Source organism: Strongylocentrotus purpuratus, unplaced genomic scaffold, assembly GCF_000002235.5.
Source record: "Strongylocentrotus purpuratus isolate Spur 01 unplaced genomic scaffold, Spur_5.0 spur5_scaffold_1, whole genome shotgun sequence".
Lineage (NCBI taxonomy): Eukaryota > Metazoa > Echinodermata > Echinoidea > Camarodonta > Strongylocentrotidae > Strongylocentrotus > Strongylocentrotus purpuratus.
The window spans coordinates 22,539,318-22,567,027 of record NW_022145594.1 but is presented as its reverse complement, the minus strand read 5'-3'; the positions used below and the strand labels follow the sequence as shown (position 1 = coordinate 22,567,027).

The window sequence follows — 27,710 nt, the reverse complement described above, 5'->3', positions numbered from 1 at the left end:
CAGATAAAGACTATCACATAAAACAAAAAGTTGTTGGAAAGAATTTCTGAGCATGAAAGATCAATTCTTGTTACATACAAGGGGAATATCTAAGTTCATGGCAAGAATTCAGTATAAAGTATAAAACTATACAATCTAAATCACACACAGGAGAAAAATGGCACAAATGATAAACACATGGCTTAGCTAAGTTATTTCTTACACTCAAAAGGAACAAGTTGGCAGCAAGGGGAACAGGGAGAGCTTCACTGATACCTGCAGAGTTTTCTGATGATGGTTGCTTGCCCGTCAAAACCATGATGTTCACATTTGGCGATACAGCATATTAGGAAACTGTGCAGAAATCAGCTCAACTGTACCTATTCTCTGTGCTAGAAACCTGCTTCTTACGGGCACATGACTTAAATATAAGAAAAGGCATTAGTGGCAACATTCATCTTTATAAATATCAAAAAATTAGTTTTGTTGCAAATACAGAAGCTGAAGTTCAAGTATAAAATACAATTTATATCAGATAACATTCCCGCCAGTACGATTGGCTCAGTTGGGCAATTCCAAGGTGACGGTGGAATAATTATTCAGAAGATATTTCCCAGTTTAAGATAAAATAGCAAACATGCTGAAAAAGTTTAGCACAAAGAGATATATTCCATTGCTAATGTCACAACATTCATTTGGCAAGTCCCAGGAGTTTCACAAAAGAATTAAAATTTAACTTAAATTTTAACAGCAAATTCAATATACATGTAGGTAAGCCATATTGTGCTTTCAAAATCACAGATACAATCCAAGAATTTTTTACTTTTAACTACCAATTTTTTTCAAACCACAAGGTATTTATGGTTTTCATTGAAGGCGCTACTGTGTGTCACTCTTTAACAGTTAATTCTCCCAACAAAATTTTCAATTTTCCCCAACCGTTTTTCCATGAAAATAAGATATAAAACAGGCCTTTAAAAATCTTTCAACGCCTAAATTTGGAAAAGGTATTGGAGCTAATTCGTTGCTTTGTGATGATTTACACTCACTTCAATTTAATCAAATTATAAAAATATAGTTGGGAGAATTAAGGAATGGATTAGATCAGTTTTCCCAATTTTAATCATCAATAGTGGTCTATTTTTAACTCAAATGTTCAGATTATCTTTAAGTGTACATACAGTATAGCATTGAAGTCAATACCTTAGCATCATTTTCTCTCATATGAACAATGTTACCAAGTCCCTTTAAGGCTCGTTCAGATATGATGCTGCAAAACAAAATCTCAGAGTTTTTTTAATGTTGACATTCAATATGCTTGAGTTCAATATGCTTTACATTTCTGTATATTATTTTAAAAAAAGAGCTCACTGAATATGCGCAGTCCAAAACATACAAAGACTTGTTGCCATTCGCTTTACACATAAAACCAAACTGCATCATTTTCGAAAATTGTTGGCGGTTCACGTTCCGTATCTGAACAAGTCTTAGTTGCTTAATAATGGAATCGATTTGTATTGTATTTAACTCACTCAATTTTTCTCTATTACCAACTTATATATAATTTGCAACAGGTTTTAAGAACTGATAAGAAGCGGATGGGGGGTGGGGGTGAGCATGAGACTGAGCATATCAAGTCTACTACATTTAAGCATTATGAAACAGGTCAACCTCATAAATAGTAATTACAAATATATGCAAAATACTGGAATCTTTTACTCAAACTGTTATTATGTCAGTTCGTACACCCTGTAATTCATTAAAATTGTAAGTGACATGAATGGGAATTTTAGTTCCACAGCTTAGCCATTCAGGTTTGTGGCTACACCTCACCTCTCCCCCTCCCCAATCTCTCTCTATAAATTATAATGAAGTGAAAAAAAAACCTTTTTTCTAGCAGTTTAACTATCGGGTGAGTGTAGATCTACATGTAATTTTGGACATATTCCTCTTCAGCTTGGACTCATGGGTTAGCTTTTGGGTGGAATCTCTGGCATTATGCACTGCTTTCAGATCCAGGGAACATAGACGCAAGGAATTCTAGTGCATGAATAAAGCAAAAAGAAAGGAATACAATTTGAGACAAACTTTTATATATTTTAAAACTGGAACGTAAACAATGAATTAAATAATGAATTATGTCAGAAAAGTACTGCTTGGTGAGATTTATCAGAAATAATTTCTTATTGCTCACAAACATAAAGTCAACACACCTTTGGATTTTAAACATTTGTGGGCAATGCAAAACGTGATTCAGGATTTCGTTTGGTAAATTATCAATACAATTGTAGTTTGCTGATGAGGGCCATGACTCACCAGTCGGATTAGTGGAGCCATCGATTTGGAAATATTCCTCTTCAGCTTGGACTCATGGGTTAGCTTTTGGGTGGAATCTCTGGCATTATGCTTTGCTTTCAGATCCAGAAAACATAGACGCAAGGAATTCTAGTGCATGAATAAAGCAAAAAGAAAGGAATACAATTTAAGACAAACTTTTATATATTTTAAAACTGGAACGTAAACAATGAATTAAATAATGAATTATGTCAGAAAAGTACTGCTTGGTAAGATTTATCAGAAATAATTTCTCATTGCTCACAAACATAAAGTCAACACACCTTTGGATTTTAAACATTTGTGGGCAATGCAAAACGTGATTCAGGATTTTGTTTGGTAAATTATCAATACAATTGTAGTTTCAGGGATGCCAGTTAGAATTGATCAGAGGGCCTGAAAAATCACCTAGAATGTGCTAGCTTGTACACAAAAAACCTAAACTATGGTATGAAAATAACTCGCCAGGGCCTGAATTCAGGCTATTGCCTGAAAACTGGCATTCCTGTAGTTTGCTGATGAGGGTAGAATGAAAGCTCCTTGACCTATGCTGAAGGGTAAAAAAACACTGTTTGAAACTCACATAATATTGTCGGTTATTGCAACATACCTGCAGGTTTTAGTGATCTAAAATTAATTGAATTATAAATATATTTGAAACTCATGACAAATAACTGAAATAAGCCTTTCAAATGAAATGAACCATTATGTAGTGTCTAATTGGTCAGTGTCTCAGTGATCATGCACAATATGACAAATAAATGTACAGAAATAATACAAGTACATGTACACATTTACCGATAATGGCTTCAACTGTTTCAAGAGGCTGCTGATCCTTAGGGAAGTAGGGAACATCCACAAGGTTGAGAGAGAGTAGCATTTTCTGCATGGTTTCACATCAATATACTGAGGCCACAATGTGCTTTGAATCCACTTCTTTGACGAAAGATGTTAAAAAAGGATGCCTACAAATAAATGAGAAAATGAATAAAGAACAAAATGAATGGTTGATAATGTATGCATGTGCAACACATATACTACAAACTTCTTTGAACAGCCTGTGGGGAAAGAATTTTGTTTACCATTTACAGGTCTAACCGATTATTTCCAGATAAAGATTTCTGTATACGCGGTAGCCTATAAGATAAATTTGCTGTCTAAAGACTATAGAAACGACTTGTTTAAGGTTACATGTTTGTGACACAAGTCACTGCTTTATTCCTCTACGTATCGACACGTAATGCTCAATTTCCAGACATCTGGGCCCGGGCCGGTAGTACACTTTCTCACAGGTTTCACTTTCACTGCAAACCGCTGCACATTACAAGTGCATACCGATGGTGGTTGCGGGCGGGCGCACGCCTGTGTGAAGTTATCTACCGTACAATGAGGAGGTAGATCACTTCACGCAGACTTACGTGCCCCCGCAACCCTCCATCTGTATGCACTTGTATTGTGCAGCGGTTTGCCATGCAACCTGTGAGAAAGTGTATACTACTATCAATGTTTTTCCGAAAAAATACTCCCCCCAAAATAAGAAAATTGACCAGAAACAGGTTAGAAACATAACGACTTTTAAATCATGACCGGCATTATTTGAACATTTCATGAATATTTGCTTGATTTGGGGTAGGCCTAGACCGAATTTTCCGTCTCTTTCGTTCGTTAGCCTCTTATTGGGGTAGGGTCGGCCGGCTCTCTCTTTAGAGACGGAAACCGTCTATACACATTCCCTTGATAACGCCACGGCCATTTCAGGTCGTAGGGTTATGCCCCCAAAATCCCCCAAAATGTCATTTTACCTCGTCCATATCCAATTGTAAATTAGGCCTAGGCTATAATACATCGGTTCCACTTACTAACTTGATTGAAATAATCCGTTTAATGGTCCCTTTTAAGGAAATTATGGGTCAAAATCGACATCCATGTTGAAAATCTTGCAAGCCGTGTTAAACTCTCGCTGCCGGAGTCATCTAAATCAATCTCATCCTTTCTAGTCTACGCCGAAGGCAAAATGATTATGAAGGAAAAACTGTGCGCCATCTACACGTTCGTAATGGCGTTAATTTACATTAACGTTAATTTTTTACTTATTAATTTTTACTTTACTTACTAATTTTTAATTATTTACGTTAATTTGGCGGAAATTAGATCTAAACAAAGAAAATCGGGGAGAAAATGTCGTGGACGAAAATATGTACATAGCCACCCCCACGGTACGAGATCTCTGGGTTGCCATCTGTATTGGGGAATGACAACAAATGTCAGTTTTATTAAAGAAATGACCCAAATCAGATGGTTATTGCTGTCTAATCTAGACGAGTCTACCTAGATCTAGTGCCAAAGCTTTCATCAGTTTGCTTCTCTTATTTTTCTGCTTTCTTTTAGTTTTAGTCTTTTAGAGCAGTTGTATATTCGAGTTAGATTTCCCTTTAAAGCCATGCAGCCCATGTGTAGGCAAATGAGTAAACTGTTTTGCTTTAAATGATGCCCCATGCCATGCATACCTTCAATCAAGACCCTACATAAAAATACATATATGGGATCATACATTCCAAATCTTGTCACCAAGTGTTGAAAGTCCGAGCTCACTATCACTGACATTATAGTGACATAAGATCATACATTGAGTCTACATATCAACTTTTCAGAACAAAAAACAGTAACTATAGATTTATGTACTTTTTGTAAATAAATTAGGTAATTCTAGGACTTACCCATACTGTAAATTTGCAGGAGAAAAGGAGAGTATTCAGGAGGATGATAATTGATGCAACGGCTTTTTTACTCTGAATTCAAATACATTACATACACATCGCATAGTGCATGTAGTCCTACGCCTTGCATGCCTTGATTACTATGCATCTGTACACACACGTACACACTCCCGTTTGAACTAGATGCGAGCATGTTTAGTCTTGATCGATATTGCAGACCTTGGTGCGTGTTAAGATGTTGCACAATCTATAATGACTAATGACATTTGAGGGGGGGGGGGGGGGGGGGGGGGAGTTGTTCCCTAATTTCAATTCTGATAATTGCCCTATTTACTTTGACTTATGCTCATATTAGATGTTGTAGTCTTTACCCGATTATTATCTTGGAAATGATTAGGTTATTAGAGACGTCATAATGACGTCGTTATAACGTCGTCCTTACGACAAAAAATATCTTGGAAAAATAGTCTTTAAAAGAGGTCATAATGACGTCGTAATGACGTCGTCAATACGACAAAAAATATATTGGAAAAAATAGTCTTTTAAAGACGTCGTAATGACGTCGTCGATACGACAACAAGTATCTTGGAAAAAATAGTATTTTAAAGAGGTCATAATGACGTCGTAATGACGTCGTCAATACGACAAAAATTACATTGGAAAAAATTAGTCTTTTAAAGACGTCATAATGACGTCGTTATCACGTCGTCAATACGACAACATTTCATTGGAAAAATAAGTCTTTTAAAGTCGTCATAATGACGTCGTTAGCACGTCGTCAATACGACAACATTACATTGGAAAAATTAGTCTTTTAAAAACGTCATAATGACGTCGTCGATACGACAAAAATTAGCTTGGAAAAAATAGTCTTTTAAAGACGTCAAAATGACGTCTTTATGACGTCGTTAATACGACAAAAATTATCTTGGAAAAAATAGTCTTTTAAAGACGTCATAATGACGTCGTCGAGAAGACAAAAAATATCTTGAAAAAATTAGTCCTTTAAAGACGTCATTATGACGTCGTTATCACGTCGTCAATACGACAAAAATTAGCTTGGAAAAATAGTCTTTTAAAGACGTCAAAATGACGTCTTTATGACGTCGTTAATACGACAAAAATTATCTTGGAAAAAAGAGTCTTTTAAAGACGTCATTATGACGTCGTCGAGAAGACAAAAAATATCTTGAAAAAATTAGTCCTTTAAAGACGTCATTATGACGTCGTTATGACGTCGTCAATGCGACAAAAATTATCTTGGAAAAAATAGTCTTTTGAAGACGTCATAATGACGTCATAATTACGTCGTCCATACGACGTACGACGTGTTTACCACTTTACGACCAATTTATGACGTCTTTAAGACGTCAGTCTGCTATCAGGGCAGGCCTTTCAGAATGTTGGTCGTACCCCTGAAGATCACTTTGTACAACTGTGACGTAACCTTTTCCACCTTCAATTGCTTCATCTTTTAAGTACACTCTTTAATCCTCCCTGTACACACAGCCCACCTTCCTTATTTTTTTTTTTATAAATTCACTTTCATTTGTGCAGGCCTATACCACGCAATTTACACTCTACATGCGACTCCCCGCTACCCCCCTCTTTACCCCACCCCATATCTCTCTTTTTCTCTCCTACCGCTCTCTCCCTCTGTATCGTCCCTTTCTCCTAGCTCTTTCTCCCTCTATCCTTTTCAACTTTTTAATTTCTCCTTACCTCACTCTCCCCACCCTCTCTCTCTCTCTTTATATCTCTTCTCTCCCCCTTTCTCTCCACCTGACACACGCACCAGTCTCTTTCCTTATCACTGTCTTCCACACCCACGCAATGATCTAAGTCTCTCCCTCTGTCTATATATCCCCTTCTCGGTCTGATAATTCTAAACTATGCTTCTCTTTTCTCTCTCTCTCTCTCTCTCTCTCTCTCTCTCTCTTCTCTCTCTCCATGTACGGGAAAAATATCAAATTCTCGTAAGAACCTGTTCACTTAACCCGTCTAGTACTACTGGCAGCTATTACGTTATGGATAACGTAGGAGACTACCCGAATCGGCGGTAACAAATAGTTGGTAAACTTCCCCACACCCATGTTCTATTCAACTCATCCATGCCCGAATGCTCCTATTCATGACTCCTCGGCGATTTTAGCCCCGGCTTGTATTAAATCAGGGATCGCTTTCTTTAGGGACCGCAGAAAACGGTCACACAACGACTCTATTATACTCTACGAGACAGCTCACCCGGTGATTCATAAGATCTATTGATTCTTCGTAGTCCCGTTCTCCCACATACGTCCTCCACAAATATGCGAATATAATTTCTACAATAGAATATCATTTTTTGTTGTTGTTCTTGTTGACACACCTCTCTCGGCATAAACAACATGAAATTATCGAGCCGGTAATCTAAAGTTCAACTCGAGTGCTGACTTCAAGTAGTAGGTGCTTCTTTAATTGTAATGTGCAAATGCCACGTAAGTATTATACGTGAAAAGACTATACATACTGAGATATAGTACACTGCATACGCTAGACAGTAGGAGGTTGACACTAATCGGAATTCCATCTTTATTCTCGCAAGACTTTGCATAAATATGGTAAGTAAAAGACTGCTCTTATTGCATTTAACCTATTATTTTTTGTAAACGTGTTTAGTGTCATATTTTCTCTATTTATTCGTCAATTTATTTTCATTGTTGATTTTCTATGCGGTGATGGAATCAAAGAAATGTATTGGTGTGTCAGTACTAAAAAAGACCAACAACGTAAAGAAGAAAGCAGGATTAGAAATTGTAAGATGTTTAAGTGGGACGAAAATATAACCCTACAGATGAACGTACAATTGACAGTAGATGTGGTATTTGTGTGTGCGTGTGAGTGTGTGTCGGTCAATCAGGTCATGAACATTACATCTGCAGAACGACTTTGAAAGTAACGATCCGAGTGACGTTACTCAGGGGTAGTGATCCTGGAAACTTGTACATACAGATCAAATAGAGGTGACCACTATTCAAATCGGGATTCAAATGCAAGTATGAGGAGGAATATTAGCTGAAGAGCCAATATCAAGTTGCTTATGACTTCGAACACATCACCATAGACTCATGCAGAAACTTCTTCGCATTCTTATTCTGCTTGTACTTCTTCCATTTCTTCATCTTCTCCTTCTTCTTCTTCATCTACTTTTTCTGCTTCTTCACTTTCTTTGTATTCTGCCTCTTCCTCCTCCTCCACTTCTACTTCTTCTTCTTCCTACACTTCTGCTTCTTCTCCTCCTCTTCTTCTTCTTCTTCTTCTTCTTCTACTTCTTCGTCTTCTTCTTCTTTGCTTTTTCTGCCTCTTCTTTTTCTTCTTCGTAATTTGCTTCTTCTTCGTCTTCTTCTTTTTCTTATATCTGTTCTTCTTCTTCTGCTCCTTCTTTTTCTTCTTCTTCTTCTTCTACTTCTTCTTCTTCTTCTTCTTCTTCTTCTTCTACTTCTTCTTCTTCTTCCTCTTGTTTTTCTTCCGCTTCTTGTTCTTGTTTTTGTTTTTGTTCTTGTTCTTGTTCTTATTCTTCTGCTCCTTCTTTTTCTTCTTCTTCTTCTTCTACTTCTTCTTCTTCTTCTACTTCTTCTTCTTCTTCTTCTTGTTTTTCTTCCGCTTCTTGTTCTTGTTTTTTTCTTGTTCTTGTTCTTGTTCTTGTTCTTCTTCTACTTCTTCTTCTACTTCTTTTTCTTCTGCTTCTTCTTCTTCTTCTACTTCTTCTTCTACTTCCTCTTCTACTTCTTCTTCTTCTACTTCTTCTTCTACTTCATCTTCTTCTTGTTCTTGTTCTTATTCTTCTACTTCTTCTTCTTCTTGTTCTTCTTCTGCTTCTTGTTTTTGTTCTTCTACTTCTTCTTCTTCTTGTTCTTGTTCTTCTTCTTCTTCTACTTCTTCTTCTTCTTGTTCTTCTTCTGCTTCTTGTTCTTCTTCTATTTCTTTTTTTTTCTTCTTCTTCTTCTTCTACTTCTTCTTCTTCTACTTCTTCTTCTTCTGCTCCTTCTTCTTCTTCTGCTCCTTCTCCTTCTTCTGCTCCTTCCTCTTCTCTTTCTTCTTCTGCTTATTCTTCTTTTGTTTTTCTCCTTCTTCTTTTTCATCTTCATCTCCATGTTATTTATTTATTTTTCTTTTATTTCTTCTTCTTCTTCTTCTTCTTCTTCTTTTTCTTTCTTCTTCTCCCTGTACTTCTTATTCTTCTCCCTCCGTTGGAGTCGAAAATCAGTATTCCTTCTTCTTCTTCCAGTGCAAGTACAGTCCTCTGGGTAGAGTATTTTCGTACTGCTGTGTAGTTCTGTGAGGGGAAAACCTGCAAATTGACAGGTAAAGGGTAAAACACGAAGAAAGTACCAATGTCCTTTATTTTCACGATTGGAAGGATTGTAATTTGATACATTTGTTGAAGCTAGAGAGAGAGAGAGAAAGAGAGAGAGAGAGAAGAGTTCAAAACATTTGACAAATTTGACATCGATCATTTAACGAAAAGTTAGATAAAAACCTCAATGTGATCTGGTTAGGAATACATTTCTAAGTCTACAAAGTCCATACGCCAAAAAATAAGAATTTGGAATAGAAGGAACATTATGATCCAAATGAAAACAAACACAGACATTACTATTTTTACAAAATAATGAGCTCTGAGAAAAAAAAAACTTCTTGTTTGTTTAATACTTAAGCGCATGTTGGAAATATTGTTTTGCAAACATTTTAATGCGAATTTTGTTATAAGTAAGCAGAATATGCATCGCTGGCTCTTCTGAATACAATAATACCTCGTTAAATTGTATTTCGTGTTGCAAATCATGTGATTAGTATTAATTAGAGGCTTGATCTTGGGGAACGGTAGAGTGATGCATTAAAAAGGTTTCATCAGAGGCTTAGTTATTTGGTGATTGAGGTCATTTCTATTCCCAAACAATTGGTATTAACAGAAACAAAATGGAAACACAAAAAAATAAGAATAGAAACCCCCAAAAAAAAAATCAGACATCTAATTTAAAAAGTGCTTTCGGGAGGAGTGATCGATCAGACATCAATGGAATTACCTTAGTGTCTACCTTACCAAAGGTCATTGGTTCGAACCCTAGACTTGGAACAGATCGGTGCAAAGAAGATCCAACCTATGGTGATCAATTATACATAATTCTGCACTGTTCAATTCAATTCAATTCAATTTTATTTCGCAATATAAAAATCAAAATATACAAAGTAACAGTAAATTTTAACTATGTTTACAAAGGTTATATGCGGGGCTTTCCATGAAGGATGCGAGAACCTGTGAAGTTGGATCGCCCAACTGTTAAATGTACAATAAATGATTGAACAGTGTACTTTTTAAATCAAACAAAGACACATATCGCATTATATCCTTCGTTTCCTACCTCAAATAAACAACCAATGTAGATTATAATCATTTCATACACAAAAGAGATGAAAGGATTCATGAAATAAGGATGCATTTCCAGCCTTTCCTTGGAGTTGGATTTATATCTTGTGATTTAGAGCGTGAAATATTTAGTAACAACTTCTATATACACCGTGACCACGTGTGTTTAAAGCCTAACCCATGTTTAAAGATAAACTTGAGTTCTGGTAAAAAAAGAAAATGAATTCTCACAGAATCTAACGAAACTTACACTGAATGTTCAAGATTACAAATAAATGTCGTGTGCCAAACAATTTTGGAAGAAAATGTATACTGGCTGAGTAATGAGCACAGAAAGATAAGGAAATCAGGGTAGTACTAGCCCCGACACCATGTGTGTTGTCCCATATACATCTATCTGTGTAAGTGATTGTTACTTAACCAAGACTCTGCCAAATTTATGATGATTTTGATGACTCTAGAACCTTGCATTACACACCATTACTTACATGCTATATGATCAACTTTTCTGATCCATTCCTCACCTTTTCTTTCACAATGCAATCGCATTACCAGTACTCAAGTTTATCTTTAATGACCTGTGAAAAGCCAAGTTTCAACCTCACATCTTATGTAGGTCTATATTACATTAAATCGTGTTAAAAACATTTATTGTCCCAAACAGCCTATTGTTCATCCTCTCTGGAAAAAAGAGCAAGTAAGGTAACACACAGATACATATAAATATATAAACATGCAGATAAACAAAGATACAAACCAACGTACAATCCAATCGACCTACCAACCACCAAACCAACCAACAAACCTTAACAAAAAACACGAACCAATTACATCACAAGCCATATTGGAAAAGATTTAAGATATGTTGTATTTACTTTAGACCTGCGTCGTCTATAAAATGTATTTTATATGCTTTTTCAGAAAATATTTTGTTGACACTAATCCATCCTAAACCCATTCTTTTCAAAACGTGTTCTAGAAATGGAATACATGTCGGGGGAGATGTGAGCACATGTAAACATAGACTTTGAAAGACGCTTCATATAAATATGTAAACTATTTCTTCATTTGCGCATTGAAGGGATTTATTCTTAAAGGTGACATCATGTCAGGTTTTGACATCGCAATGCTATATTCTTGCTCAAATAATGAGCGATGAATGCGTTTTTTTGTTATCTCAGACAGCTTTTTATTATAATCATTCTACATATCCAGACAAACGATCATCTCCCATAAAACACGTCACTTTATGTTTTAACATTCTCGTTAAGGAAAACATTAGCAAAAGAATTTCAATACTGTAATCTTTTCGATATGCCTACAATTCTAATGTGTTAATCGTCGAGAAATTTCCAGATATTAAAGTTAAAGCACGACTAACATTCGTGTGAAGGTGCACTGGTTAACGTCTGAGGATTTATGGCACCATGCATATAGCATAAACTAAGTAAATTTCATGAAGTTTTATATTTTTTACAAATCAAGGCAGAGCCTCGCTTTCTGGTTAAGGAAACATACTAAGTAGTAAATTATAATGAGTACCAATGAAACAGTTCTGTAATAATCTTCTTTTTTTGGGGGGGGGGGGATAATGGTATATGTTTTAGGAAACTTTTGTTTTAATATCGTCGAGTCTATATGTTTTTATAAACAGGACTTCATCGGTAGACTGCATTGTCCGACAATACATCCTCTTTAAAATTATAATACAATGTGGTACATGTAGAGCAGGAATAGAATAATTAACTGTTATTTTCCCTTGCCAAAGATAATGTTGAGTTCTGGTCTTGCGATTGCAGTGTGAAAGACACTGTTTGCAATCATTTGGAAGCGGGCTATTATGTAGAAGATACGACTGTGTGTATATTGTTGGGCTTTTCCGTGATTAAGTTAAGGAATTAACTCAGTTTCGTTAACTCTCAAGAACTGTACACAGTCCTAAACATCTACAAAGGACTACACAAACGTGTGACATGAAATTGTGTTCTACAAACTCAAGAAATGTCCAATCATATTCGGACATGACGGCATTTGTAGAGCAGTCCTCTCTAGGTGACATATTCTACAATTTTCTTCAACACTACCATACAAAAGGATGAGAAATCCCACAATGTATTATTTGACCTTTCTCAGAACTCAACTTTCTTTTTCCTTACGTCGGTTCTATGTATAGAAACATGACTAGACGTTGCTTAAAGGCTTTGTTTAACAGCGTTAAATATGAGATGCATGGCTCTACGTGTCATCAGTGCCTGTAAAACATATTTGAGTGACCGGTTTTTTCCATACTCATTTTCCCCAATAGACAGCAGTAAAAAAAAAAAAATCCGTAAAAAGGTAACCTTTTTTTGAAATTTCGATTTCCAATCACAAATATCTTGATAATGAGAAAGGATCATGAAGTGCCTCACAAAAGTAAACATATTTGAGTGACCGGTTTTACCATACTCATTTTCCCCAATAGACAGCAGTATTTAAAAATCCGTGAAAAAGGTAAACGTTTTTTGAAATTTCGATTTCCAATAACAAATATCTTGATAATGAGAAAGGCGATCGGCTTGTACAAGTCATGGGGTTCCTGACTGACCTAAAGGTTTCTAATTATGATTGCAGCATGAGCAGGATTTTGTTTCAGAATCTGAGGCAATGTTACCGAGTCACTTTAATATTGCTCGACTGATTGTTGTCTAGTATGCGGTAACCAGTCAGGTGTATCCTATTGAGATGTAATCCAGTTGTCAATGAGAAATCCTTCTTCTTTCATTCATGTATGAATACATGCTGAGATTTAGTCGCTCTGTCTGGATCCTAATATGATCATCCACCATCAATCATGTCAGTGTATGGGGGCAGTATACAAATGACTTTGTCTCAGATTCTGAAACAAAATTCTGGATTTAAATCATGCTGCAATGATAATTATAAACCTTTAGATCAGTCAGGAACCCCATGACTTTCTAATTATCAAGATATTTATGATTGGAAATCGAAACCAAATTTGCGTTTTCATAATGATTTCCATAACTGCAGTCTACCGGGGAAATCTAGTATGGTAAAACCGGTCACTCAAAAGTTTTTACTCTTTTGAGGCACTTCTTGATCATTTTGAAGCGCAATTTCTTTTCTAGGGCTTCAATATTACACCATATCACACAAATTGATAACAAATAGGGCCGTGCATCTGAGATTTAACATTGTTAAACGATCCCTTTAATTTAAGCATGCCTTTTCACCAGAAACCCTGGCTACGAAATATGAACTGCTATTACTAAAGGCACGTCTATACATTTATTCCTCTTTGCAAACATTATTTGTTGGTACGGTTTACAACTAGACTACTAGTAAATTTGATGTGTTTTGTTTGTTTAAATGTTATTGAAAAATGAAAGGTGAACTGGTTGACTTAGGGCCTTTGTTGAATACTTGATCATGCAGAGCGTATACATAAAAGTGTACTTTGGAGGCTCCTGATTAATAAATTACTATCAATATGACCTTGGAATCTACATAATGATTTAAAATAACTTGTTTTCCGTTCTATGATTTTCTTGTTTATGATATTTCTGCCATGTGTGTCTGGACACTAGGGCTTTACAACAGTTTGATCAAAATCGCCTTGCACCACGTATGGGCTAATGGAACTAATTCGGGTCAGACCATCTGCATATGCTTTTTTGTTCTTAAACCCATTTCAAAATTAAATTATGTCCCGTGCTTCAGTGCTAAATTGGTCTTCACAAGGCTTTCACAGAACCTTGTCTCAATTTATAGGATAACCTTTAATTAATTTGAACAGCCTACTAACCTCTTGTCTCACGATATCTAAGTTCTCTCTGCTCACTTGTCCGCTGCGCCGTTTCATGCAAAAGGAGCATCGGGTGGTTATCTCGAATGGCGAATGAAAACTAAAATGCAAGCAAGAACGCATATAATAACAATAATAATAATAATCATAATAATCATAATGATAATAATAGTGATAATAAAAGTGATAATAATAGTGTTAATAATAATGATAGTAATAATTATAATAACAGTGATAATAATAATGGCAACAACACTTAAAATCCGCACACATCCAACCCAATGGAGGCTCAAGGCGCCTCAACAAATTTAGGAAATTATTACCCTGGCTTTAGCTGTGCTGAAAATACGGCCCTCTAGCATTTCAAGGAATTAATTCCTACCAGGTACCTATTTAAATCACCCTGGGTTGAAAGTGGCAAATGTAGATCAATGTCTTGCCAAAGGAAATTAGTGTCGCGGTGGGACTCGAACCACGGACTTTGTGATCGACAGTCCGGTGATGTATCCACTCAATAAAGACACCTCTTTGGTGATAATCATCAAAGAAATTGACAGTAGACTTTCATAAAATAGACAACATCCACACAATAATTATCCATTTTGTATCACTCCTTGAAAAGGGTAACCTTAAACAAGGGATGCGAACGAAGTAAAGATTTTAATCATCATAATGAAGAGATTATCATGAAATGTGTTTGTAATAAGCATTTTTTAAACATTTGAGTCTATATTAACACTTAACTTTTCACATTCCTATTAGTCAATGTAAATAAGTGAACAATTACTTTTGGAATGCTTCAGCCCAAACGTGGTTCAAGTAGATTTTGACAATACTTCTTGAAAAGCATGTTACTCAGTCATCCATGGCAGCACAAATACGAATATGGTTGTATTAGACAGGATATTAGTTACTCTTTATCGTGAAATACGTTCCAAGCTTTGTTATAACGTTTTAATTAGAAGCCATCAAATGTGGGTACACATTTTATTGATAAGCACTGTATAGCAAAAAGGTTGATTCAACCTTAGGGCCTTTTTTGAATGCTTGTAGATGAAAGCTTTATATGTCACATTCTCAAGAAGCATAAATCGAAACAAATAAATTTTCACATTCTTAAAAAAGTTATAAAATTTTTTGGTAAGGATATTACAAATCTAGTTGTTAACTATATGCCTGGCATGCAATCTTCTAGCGATTTGGAGTTGGGAAGGGAAATATTTCGTCAAACACTAATAATGAAGTTATACTACGTTCTACAACTAATGATACAGTTAACACCAACATTATTCATACCACTTGTAATTTTGACGTTTTTTAATATATGTTCCATATTTCTCAAGAAGGAAAGGTGGACTGGTTGAATAAGGGCTTTTTTCAAATACTTTTAGATAATCAACTTTAAAGTGTCACATTCTCAAGAAACATAAATCGGGACAAATTAATTTGTCACATACTTAAAAAAGTACACAACTTGGTATAAAGGGTATGAATAATATAACTGCATAGTACTGATTTCACTTTACGCTATAAAAAAACAACATAACAAAGTACTTCTGTTTAAAGGTAAAGACCAGTTATGGTCATGCGATTGCATTGTGAAAGAAACGTTGTGGAATCGATCAGAAAAGGTTGATCATCTAGCATCTAGCATCTGCAAGGTTCTGGAATCATCAAAATGATAAGAAATTCGGCCCTTTCTTTGTAAAGTTACAAGCACTATACACAGAAAGATGTATATGGGACTACCCTATATCTCTCACAGACCATGAGAGAAACACATTTACCAAATATATGAATTAGTAGGCGGTTTCCCGGCAAATTTTTTATCATCATGTATTAGTCAAAACATATTCTTTCACATGATTGGTAATGAGAGCTTCCATTTCATTTTTTGAAATTGGGGCGTTTCCAATACTGGTCTTTACCTTTAACGGAAATATTTCAAACTTTGGTCGTGCCGTCTTTTCAGATAACATTATGGATGGCAAGGTTGTCAAAATATCAACCTGTTCATTGCAACAGCCTTGATCGTCACCTAATGAAACGTGCGAATATGACACTGACATATTTGCACATTTCCAGTACCGCAGATTTTAACATGATTTGTAATAGCCAATATAATATTTAGGAGGTGCCGTTGTCTAGTGGATACGTTGATGGACTTTAACTCTCATGGCTCGCGTTTCGAGTCCCACTGCGACACTTATGTTCTTTAGCAAGACGTTAATCTACATTTGCCACTTTCCACCCTGGTGTAGTAAATGGCTAACCGATAGAAATATTTCCTTGAATGCTTGAGCACCTTATCATGGTTGCTCGGCTAGAGCTGGTGAAGCATTATGATTACAAAGCCCCCATTGAGAAGAGTATTTTACTGCTGAGGTTACCCTGGAAAAACGAAACATAATAATATTATCCTTATTTTCTTGTATTACTATTATTATCATTACTATTACTATGATTATGGTTATTATTGTTATTATTAATAATAATACTATTGTCATCATCATTATCACTATTACAGGATACTGAAATTGTCCTTTTGTTTATTTCATTGTGTGTGGTTAAAGTGAATTCAATATTCTTTAAATAAGGCATTCTTATATCCATGTCGTTATATTCTTTCATTAACAGGAAGTAGAAGTGCATAATCCCGTTTCGACTGAAGAGAGTATCCCTCCAGAACAGCCCGACACAGCGCCACCAACGGACGTGACAGGAGGAGTTGAACAAGACACCCCAGAACAGCCCGACACAGCGCCACCAACGGACGTGACAGGAGGAGTTGAACAAGACACCCCAGAACAGCCCGATACAGCGCCACCAACTGACGAAACCGAAGGCGTTGAACAAGACATGGATAGTCCGCCCGCTGATGACGCAATAGCTGGTGAAAGCGACTTTCCTCCACCTCCAGAAGACGTAACCTCCCCACCAGAACCCGACCCCAGCGACGAGGTTGACCACGAAGTCAATGACGTCACCGACCTTATAGACAGTGCTGTTGAACCGGAAGTAGATGACACCGTCGAACCTACTACGACTGAAAACGAGGTCAATCCGCTAGACGAGGAGATTCAACCAACTTCTGAAGTCACAGAACAATCTGAGCTCGATTCTCCAGAGTTAGCCAACGGAGAAAGCACGCCTCCACCGATGTATGACGAAGCAGCTGAGACTGAGAAGTCTTCACCAGTTTATCAGAACGGCATGGTCGCTGATGACCCGGATGGCATCACAAGTCTGGACGATGAAGTAGTTCCCAATGGTAACGGCATGAATGGCGATCAGGATCCAATCATTATGATGTACTCCGATGACAAGACGTCGTCGACGAAGGCCAGATTGATCTGTTTCGTCATGTGTTTCGTCGTGGTGGCCGTTACGGTTATTGCTCTTGTCTTCTACGTTGTTGGTGAATATAAAAGTCTATTGATATAAAAATATATTGTGACTGATTGCCAAACAAAATCAAATCAAGAAGGAAATTTGAAAATATCAAATAATATTGATTTGACCATTTAATGTTAGTGTTTCAAGAAAGAACAATTATTCGAAGGTCAGATCAGGTGGTTTCATTTTTGGATGACAAAAATTGATAAAATAAAGTGGCAAATGTCGTAACAGATATATTGCACTGAATCCCTCTATTAATGGGTGTTAGTGCATCGACAAGTTTCAATCAACATGATTAACCCGTCTCCCCAAAGGACCCAAATTAGACTTAAATTTAAAAAAAATACGATTATGTTAACAAAATGCAGTGTTTAAAAAATGTATTTGATTGTAGCTGATTACCTCTATTGCAACGTCTATATTCACGGTATACGGTACAGCATAGGGCACGATTAAAAAATGGCCCGCCTTATAAAAGCCCTTCTCGCCCAGAAAATTTCGTGGGATAACATTACTATTTCGTCTTCTTTAAAACATCACCCTACTCTTTCTGATATGTTTTGTATCCATCTCTGCCCTACAACTTTGAATGTTTCTGCATTCTGCATTTCTCCTAAAAAAAAGATTAGTATGGTAGCGTAAAACATATTATTTATTGCTCTGCTGCCATACCATATTTCTACAGGGAAAGTTATGTCTTCAATGCTGATACAGTTTCCTTTCATTTCCTCTCTTTGTTGCAGTTTATTTGGGCATTGGGGAAAGTTCAGACGGTTCAGGAGACACGATGACTACAACACCTAGTATTCCATGTAAGTACGCCAGGATACACTTCTGAGGTCATTCTAAAGCCTTGTTCGGTGAACCGTCGCTCTGTGATTAAACAAAATATTGTGCCAAAAGTGTAATGCACTTCAATGATCACATTCTAAAAACTAAATATGCTCAATCACCATTTAAAGGCATCGCTTAACAACGTTAAATCTGAGAAGCACGGCCCTGCGTGTAATCAGTGTCTGTAATATAGCGTAATATTGAAGCCCTAGCATATTTGCGCTTCAAACTGATCAAGAAGTGCCTAAAAAAAGTAAACATCTTTGAGTGACCGGTTTTACCACACTCATTTTTCCCAATTGACTGTAGTGTCGTGAAAAACCGTTAGGTAAACGAATTTTTCAATTTCGATTTCGAATCATTCATATCTTGATAAGTGTAAACCTTCAGGTCAGTCAGGAGCCCCATGATTTTTACAAGCCGATAGCCTGTCCGATTATCAAGATATTGAACAAAAATAAAAGTACTGGTATAATAATATACACTGTGAGAAAACTATTCTTACACGACAGATTCTGCCATTGCATTGTTGGTGTTTCGTTTCTTTATTTATTACAGTAATAACGCTTTAATATTGCGAGGGAAATGCATACAAACATATACAACTCACCCAACAATTAAAAAAGAAAAAACAAATTTGGGATAGATGGCCGAAATTCGGAAGAAGATCTCAAGATGAAACAAAAGAAATCTGTATTAGAACAAAATAAAATATCTACGAATCTCATTTTTGTTGTTTTACATTTTTACATTTGCCTTTACCAAAAAAGTTAAGTTCTATGATAGTCCGTTTTTTTATCAATGCTTGCTAACATTCCAGGGTGTACTTTTATTATTTCTTCTCTACAGGATCCCGAGCAGAGCAAAACCAGTATTGGTCCTCGTCATCACCATGGGAACAAGGAATTTTCAGGTTGTAATATTGCCAAAATGGAGTCATGAACATTCACCATTATACTCAGTGGACATATTCTGATAAAATCCCGTCAAACGTACGTGTGGTGCCTGAAAATACTTTAGAGTGAGGACAGAATTTGAAGTGAAGCGAAGATATCCTGAGAACAGTTTTAACTTTATTTATTGAAACTTTTTTTGGTCATAACAAGTTTCCATTTCTAATTTTTTTCACCGCCGTTGGTACAAATGCGTGCATCAATGATGCGATCATAAGTAAAGATTTGTTATGACAATTATTTCACGAACATTACAAATAGATTAATAAAAAAAAATCTCTAATGATACAATTCAAGACGTACTTGGCTAAAGAGGCTTGGAGTAATGGACATCACCCAGACACAACTTGAGAAAACCGAGTACAGAGGAATACCTGGAAAACTGCGAATAACGTGCAGTGAATTGAGAGCCCTCAACGTTCAATTCAAAACAGTTTGTATAAAATACACGGGGGAATCCTTTCAAAGTCAACGCAATGTTGATGTGGGTAAACTATTTTAAAAACCCTGAAGAATTGGTCATTTAGAAATAACTTCAAAATTGCAAACATATGAAATAAACGTGTCCACAGCAGTAATTCTTAAAACAAAAATGTATTTGACTGTAGATGATTTCCCATGCATTTGACAAATTACTAGACATGGAACTGTAAGGGCGATACATATAATGTGTGTTGTTTTCTGTTTCACAAGTATTTACTTGTACTGAGTTTTTCCAAAGCTGTGTTTGAATGGTAATGGTAATTGCAATGGTAATTTGGAAGATATTTTTTTTTTCTTTCTTGAAAACTTTAAGTTAGGCAAAGATCAATAGGCTGATATAATACCAATGATTTGAAAATTGTATATTGGTATGTAGATGGGCTGAGCAGCATTTCTTGAAATACGACCCCTGAGAAACGTACAATATAATCAATTTAGTTCCAGGATCAAGGAACTAAAAAAAAACACATATTAAACGATAAATCAAACGTTGTTTGAAATGTTACAGCTCACATTTTCCATATTTTGCATATATTTGATTGCTTTTACATGTATGTATATACTTTACAGTAATTTTTTTATTATCAATACTCCCCAACTTCCTGTTTTTATAGAATAGTTGTGCTTAACTGGCTTACAGTTCTCAGTATATTTAGTATATTTTATTTGTGTGTTGTATTAAAGAACAAAATGCTTTACTTACATAAGCATATGTCAATGCATTACTAAAGGAGGATTTATGGAATTTATATATATATACATCTCAATGGAAAGTTTGTGTAAATAAGAACAAAATAACGTCGTGTCAATGGTAATTACTATGTATTTCACCCTGGGGACAACGTCCCCCTTGGGGGGGGGGGGGGGGTCAAGAAGTTTTAGATCTTAATACCAAGTGGCAGATCGTGTGTCCATTGATGGAATGATTGGGGGGGGGACAGGTCTGGAAAGGATAAAATACAGTTGCAAATCACCACAGAGACCGAGGGCGGGATGTTATCGCAATTGACTCCTCTTCGTCTCACCCATTTCCCCTTCTTCATTACCCCTCCCCCTCTATTTCTCTCATTTTTCAATTTTATTTTGAAGTTTGAAGTTTAAAGGTTTATTTATTCCACATTTTACAAAGAAAAACATTTTATATTCTCTTTTTTTATACAGGCGAATATTATTATAAGAATAGATTTCACACAAGAAAAAAAAAAAGAAATAGAGATTTCAAGTCAAATATAATGTACGTAAAAAAACTAAGAAACTTTCAAAATATGTATATTTAACAGGCTGGGTAGAACAATGTAAAATAAGCGGGGTAGGGAGGGGGGGGGGGGGCGTGCTTATCACGCCCCTCTGGACATTGCTTGACCATGTTCCTAGACGTCATGATTTCGTTCGTATTTTGTCCCATCCCAGGTGACGTTATAGCATACTATATAGTCATGTTAAATAGAAGAGTTTTAAAATAATAGTTCATAACAAAAAATTGAAAGCCCTCAGATCTCGTTATTTAGTTTAAATGCACTTCGGTTAGATGTCATATTTATTACTGTCATTAAAAAGGAAAGAAAGTTCATGAATTCCCTATAAGACGCTAATATCATATAACGAGTTTATAACTAATATAATTTTATTTGGTCTTCTTCGTGTGAAAGAGAAGTGGCGAAATCATTTCACTCTGTAACTGGGCCGTATCAAAGACGTTCGCCAGTTAAGACCTCGTCCATATAGTCTCATCATGCTCGTGAGATGTTGGCCTCGAGAGCTGTTGCCAAATTTACATCGATAATGTAAAGAAGATTTGTGGTGTGAAAGTGTCCGATAGAAAGAACACAAATGAACTTTTGGAAAGGTTGGGTCTGGAAGAAACTGTAGTGGAATTGGTTAATCGAAGTGGAGGTGGATGGGTCATGTGTAGGAAAGCGATGTTAATGAACCTGTCAAAAAGAGCATGGGAATTGGAAGTGGATGGCATAAGAGGGGAAGGAAGACCCGAGATATTATGAAGCGAAATGAGGAGGATGCTCCAGATAAGAAGAAGTGGAGGGTGGGAAAAATAACAACAGTATTTTAAGTGAAAATGTCTTTCATTTTATGTAAATTGGGATGTACATGTGTTTGTACAATTATTTTAGGTACTCGATTGGAAATTAAATGTTGAGTGTTTGTGCGTACTATGGAAATGTAATAATTAAAATTGCCTTGTTTTGGAGGAAAATTTGGAGAGAATGAATCGACTTATTACATGCTTGTGCAAAAAATAAGAAGTATTAGAAATAAAGATATTTACTTTACGAAAAGATATTGATGGTACGTGAAGCAATTCTTGGGAAATTATAACCTCATGACTTTTCATCCTGGACTGTAGATAAAGATAATACATGGCATCACCAAACCCTGAATTCTTTCCCCAAAAGATTTTCTCCCTTTCCTAACGAAATAGATATTATTATTACTGTCATTAAATTATTGAAGCAAAGAGGGCGGTATGTGTCTATTTTGATCTTATACTTTCGGAAAAATACATTATTTGTATAATGACCTTTGACCCAATAGTTCTTTCATTCGTCATTCCACTATCTCGATTCTTTTCAAATACCTGCGCAGCCAGCCGAATAACAATACTCTTGAAAGGCTTTGTGTAGAAATAGTGGCCCCAATAGTGATCAATTGAAAATCGTAGCTGCGAAAATATTTTCCCACCAGTTGAAATGTACATGATAACGTCAAAAACATGACTGTGTCTAAATATAGTAGTTGATCTTTGCTCATTTAATTGTATTTCATTGTGGAAACGGTGAAAAGTGTATCGACTGCTCAAATGTTGTTTTGCCAGATACTATGCAGGATGGATATAAAAGTAAGCTCAGCTTTGATGTACATATGTCAGAGGTTTATAGTTTAATGTATTTCAATACATTTAGGTTATGCACCAAATCATTTAGGGCTAGTTGTAAGCAAGTGAATGAGAATATATTTTTTGGTTGGCTTGCATAAAATTTGCTGTTGACTTTATTTCGCAATTCAATAGAAAGAGCCAGAAACAATGAACTTTAACGGGAGAAAGGTTACTAGGAATATAGTAACTAAAATCGAAAAATATAAACGGTATAATCTGAGAGTAAGGATTTATGTAGTAAATGTTTCAACATGGGCCTTCGGTATTCGTATGGATAACTAATAGGTTTCATAAAGGAAGAGTTAAGATAAACTATGAAACACAAATCACACACTGACAAATGACAATAATTTATCTAGTCTGTTTAATTGAAGTATGTTATTTAACAAAAATCTGTCAATCTTTAAAAGGAAAACAAAATTAAAACATGAGATAAATTTTGTTTTGTATCTATTTTTAAAGGTTATAAATGGTATTAAGTCTGCACGGACGAGCCGGACTTTCTGTCTTACAGAAGAAAATCTATCATTTTTAGCATGGATTTTGTTAGTGAAGCAAATGTTATTGCCAAGTGCAAATTATCATGAAATTAAAAAGATATTAATATTTTCTCAATGATTACCAGTTGCATAACGTGATACTATTCATTAGGGGCCCTGGAACGATACGATACGATGGGAGTGAGGGGGGGGGGGAACCATTTTTACTAGAACAATGAATAGCGTTTGTACTTGTATAAGAATACTGAATTGGGGGCGGTGCGATAGGTGGTCCATTCGTCTTCTTTTCTCGTCATATTCCCCTTCTCCTTTTCCTTTATCTTTTCTTGTTTTAATGTGTTCTGTATTTCCTTGTTACTATTCGATGGGGAGAGGGGAGGGTCATGTTGGACGGGGTTCCAGAGTTCTGAAGGGGGAGGGGGAGGGGAGCAATAAGTCACAACCATTGAAGTAAATTGAAACATTCCTCGTTAGTTGACATTTACAAATGATAATTGTTTTCTGTATGCTTTGGTTCTGTCAGAACTGTTCAGAAAAATGTGCCCCCAAATCATCCGGGTATTAATTATGATCCTTCATTCGGCGGAGAAGGAATATGTTAACATTATTTAAAAACCTATTCCTTACCTGTTTTCCCAGTCTAATGCAATTGAATACCCAAAGCAACAGATTCAAAAGTTCAAAGCCGAAAATGATACAAACAATTACCAAAGGTTTATTGCCACCCTTATGTCTAACCCATGGCCTTTTATTCGTAAAAAATTACAATGGGGGGGGGGGGGTGATGCGATGGACGAGTAAGCATAGTTTTAATTGTGGTTACGTGATACCAACGGAATACAGATTTTGTACAGTTTGAAGGGTGCGAGGGAGCGAGAAGGTTGTCTTTTCTTCATTTTTCTTAGTCTAAACATTTCACTCTTCGTCACTCCAGAGCCTAACATTGTGTTGCAGTCTAGGGAGGGGGACGATCCCCCCTAAACAAATTGAGAGGGACATGTCCCCCCCCCCCCCGTCCCGCGGGATCGCCGCCCCTGCCACCGTCACACCCCAAATTTACACCATGACGACTCCCCACCGACTGATTCCTGACTATTTGGGACAATGTTATGTGTCATGAAGGGTGTGTTCACAAATAAAATGATACCTGTGTAGTTGAAGTTTATTTTCCCGTTATAACAACAAATGTGTATACATATACCTTGTAAGTTTTTAAAGTTATTTTTAACTTGATTTTACATTGTATTCGAATTGTTAGGGGCCTCTTCTGTCATTTCAATTGCATTTAATATATTTTACACATTACAGTCATATCAAATAAATATAAACATGCAAATACAAAACAATTTGCATGTTAAAATATAAAGGAATACAAACATAACGAGAAAAACAAGTACGTGACAAGGGGGGGGGGGGGGATAGAATGATAGACCAGTATGCAGAGGGGGGGGGGGGAACGAAAAAGAAGCTGCTTGTCAGTGTTAACCCCCCAAATAATCATAGCACATTGTAGAAATAGTACAGCAATGAAGGGGAGGGGGGGGGGGGGGGTCATTGGATTACAGGTATTACCATTGCTGAGCTACGAAGAGAATTGCATATTTAACAAGTGTTTTTTGAATTTTGTTTTAATGCTTCGTAGTAATACAGTTTTGAATTGACAAAGATAATTTTATCTTACCTGACTTTAACAAGATAATGTAATCACCCCGACTTGACAAGGATAAAATGATCTGACCTGATTTGTAAAACAATAATACTATCTGTTACATTATATACACACATATTGTCCCTATTTTCACGAAGTCGTAACGCAAAGTGAATGCAATTTTTGTTCACTACCGTCACTTCGAGAAAACAGCGACGATATATAGGCTATATCAATGTGATATATTGCGTTCCGTTGAGTGACTATGTTGTTTTGCATTTCCAGGTATTACAATTTTGAAGATAAAGAAAACCTGTCCGAATGAGGGATTTTTTTTAAATTAGAAAAAGAAACAAATTAGCTGAAAATATATAAACGTTAGCTTGGATAAATTGAAAAAGAGTAGTGAATTTTATTCAAACCTTTAAAGAAATGAAAATAATGCTTAAGAGACGTGAAATTTGCTTTCCCAATTTTTTGCTCATGGTTCATTTTGAAAAAGATATACTGTGACTCTGGTTTGTTGGTTTACACACAACAGCAATAATGATTTGTTTTACCTTTTGTAATATTTTTATACAATGAAAGTCTATATCACCATTACAAACATCTAAATCAACGTGTTCTTTTACAATGAGCTTGTAATTTGAGAGTACACCAACTCCAACACCACGACTCTCTCTGCTTTTGCCATACAATGTGTAATTAGGAAATGTTTCCAAGGAATTCAGGTTACCTATTAAGTAAGGCAATAACATCAAATTCAACTTTCAACCACTGAAGGTACAAAGATATAGCTTAATGGTTCCTATTCAATGGTACAATTCATTTGAACAGATGAAAACTTTGCTAGAATTTCGGACATCAACGATCATATAATTAAATTGTCAAATTAAAATTGAGGTACAATGTATCTGTTTCACACACTACATGAAAGTTGTCATCAACTGTTAAAGATGATTGAGCATGCAAAACACTCTCTTAACAGTTCTAAAAAAGACCAGATATTTATCAATTATTACATATAGATATGCAGGAAATATAATTCCAAAGACAAACAAATTCATGTAAAAAAATAGAAAACAAGGAAAAGGCCAATATATCCTTTAAAACTGCAAGTAAAATGTCCTATTAGAGATATTTCTTGGAGAAATGGTGCAGTTGAAGATTACTCGTAGACTGCATCAACCAGGTAAGATAACTCAGTTTCATTGCTTTAGTACAAATCACGATTTTTATGCAAGTTTTGTCAAATCTTCTTTGAAGTTAATGAAGTTCCTGTTTTGAGTCCTGGCATTGTTTGGGACCGAACCACAAATTCTTTCATCGGAAGACCAAGCGCCCTAAACTCTGCCTATTAATCGCAACTATATTGATTGGAACTGTATACATAATAAATGGGAGAGTGCAACCTTACGATTGATCACAGGAATTGCGATTACTCCTGATAATACGGGGCCCTTTAATCAGTCCGTAAGCGTCCTCGTCAGACTGTCTGTGGTGTAAGTGAGACTTTGATCGACTGAGACTCTGATAAAAGCTCCTCTATGCTTTTGTCATACACAATAGTTTCTCACCCACCTAATGAAAATATGAGTGAGTGGAAATCCCCAGTTCTTGAACGTGTAATACTGTTGGGATAACAATACGAAGCGTGCAAGAGGAACATATTATATCTCATTTCACCTAGAGGCAACAGGCAGTGAACATAGGGTAAGTTGCCTAGTTAGTTAATTATCTTTTAATCTAATTGTATTTAGAAAAAATGTCTACGGTCTCCATAGGGGACATTGTGGTAAACTTATAAGATAGGTTTGTAAGAATGATGATCATCACGATTTCATTATTTTCATGTGTGGATTGTACTCGCTTTTCCAAACAGCTTTGAAAAGAGTTACCCCGCAGTTACCCATGCCTTTACCGTGAAGTAGGCAAGAGCATTAACCCTTAATACTGCCACCAGCTCCTCGTGGATATCATTCGGTTCCTTCGGCTTCAGGAGCCCCATGAAACAGACGACTGCACGTTGCTCAACGGTATCCATTGATATATGTCATTTACCCCAGGTGCTCCGATTTGAACGGCTGCTCTAATCTTCTTCTTCTTTGTTTGGTATTATAATGGCTATTAGTCAAATTTGACTATTGTTGTCTATGTCATCGCATCTCTTTCTTTTAATGTCTTGGTAAAATAAGAAAATATTTTTTTTTTCCCAATCTCATTTTAGTCATAGTCTACTCAGTCTACCTACAAAAAAACAAGAACAAAACATTATTTCAAATTAAACCACGATCCGCACACAGTTCCAACTCACGCTGACCCTGTCCTTTCTATGATGCCTTCTTACCAGCCCAGCGAGTTACGTTACGCCGTACGCTTCTCGGTTGATAAACTCAACCTAGGTCACTCTGGCATAGACAAGGGGGCCTCGTGTACCAGTATGTTTAGAGGGTTTATTTATTTATTTGTTAACGTATATTAGGAGAAAAAAAAACTGCAAAACAGGTAAAGGCAAAACGCTTGTGGGCTTTATTAGTTTATATGAGTTAGTACATGAGATTTTTTTATATAGTGCATGACTTTAAAACTACTATAAGCATTTCGTTTGTTTTAAATATTTGTTTGTTTTATTTTTATTTTAGTTTTTTTCAAATAAATTAAAAGATGCCTAAATAAGAGATAGGCCTGTAGAATCAAAACTTCAAATAATCAATACGCTGATAGGCCTATATATAGTTATACACACAATACCTAATTT

At 35.9% G+C, this 27,710-nt stretch overlaps 1 protein-coding gene and 1 long non-coding RNA gene across 2 annotated transcripts; one reads left to right on the top strand and one right to left on the bottom strand.

Annotated features, from left to right (window-relative positions):
• Positions 1–2,409: 2,409 nt before the first annotated feature.
• LOC115920979 lies at positions 2,410–5,154 on the bottom strand. Its single transcript, XR_004062643.1, has 3 exons — positions 5,031–5,154; positions 3,112–3,278; positions 2,410–2,424 (listed from the first exon to the last, which is right to left on the bottom strand). It is a non-coding gene; the product is annotated as an uncharacterized LOC115920979 (long non-coding RNA).
• Positions 5,155–7,208: 2,054 nt separating this feature from the next.
• LOC115918422 (cell surface glycoprotein 1-like) lies at positions 7,209–19,704 on the top strand. The gene is made up of 4 exons (XM_030977821.1): positions 7,209–7,630; positions 16,880–17,660; positions 18,385–18,453; positions 19,325–19,704. Coding segments are annotated over exons 1-4 (855 nt in total). The 5' UTR covers positions 7,209–7,627; the 3' UTR covers positions 19,327–19,704.
• Positions 19,705–27,710: the final 8,006 nt, after the last annotated feature.

What these genes read in the sequence shown, in the direction of transcription:
- LOC115918422 (XM_030977821.1), top strand. An exon ending in TCTTGTCTTCTACGTTGTTG is followed by an intron (nt 17,661 to 18,384) that starts GTGAATATAAAA and finishes TCTTTGTTGCAG; the next exon opens with TTTATTTGGGCATTGGGGAA.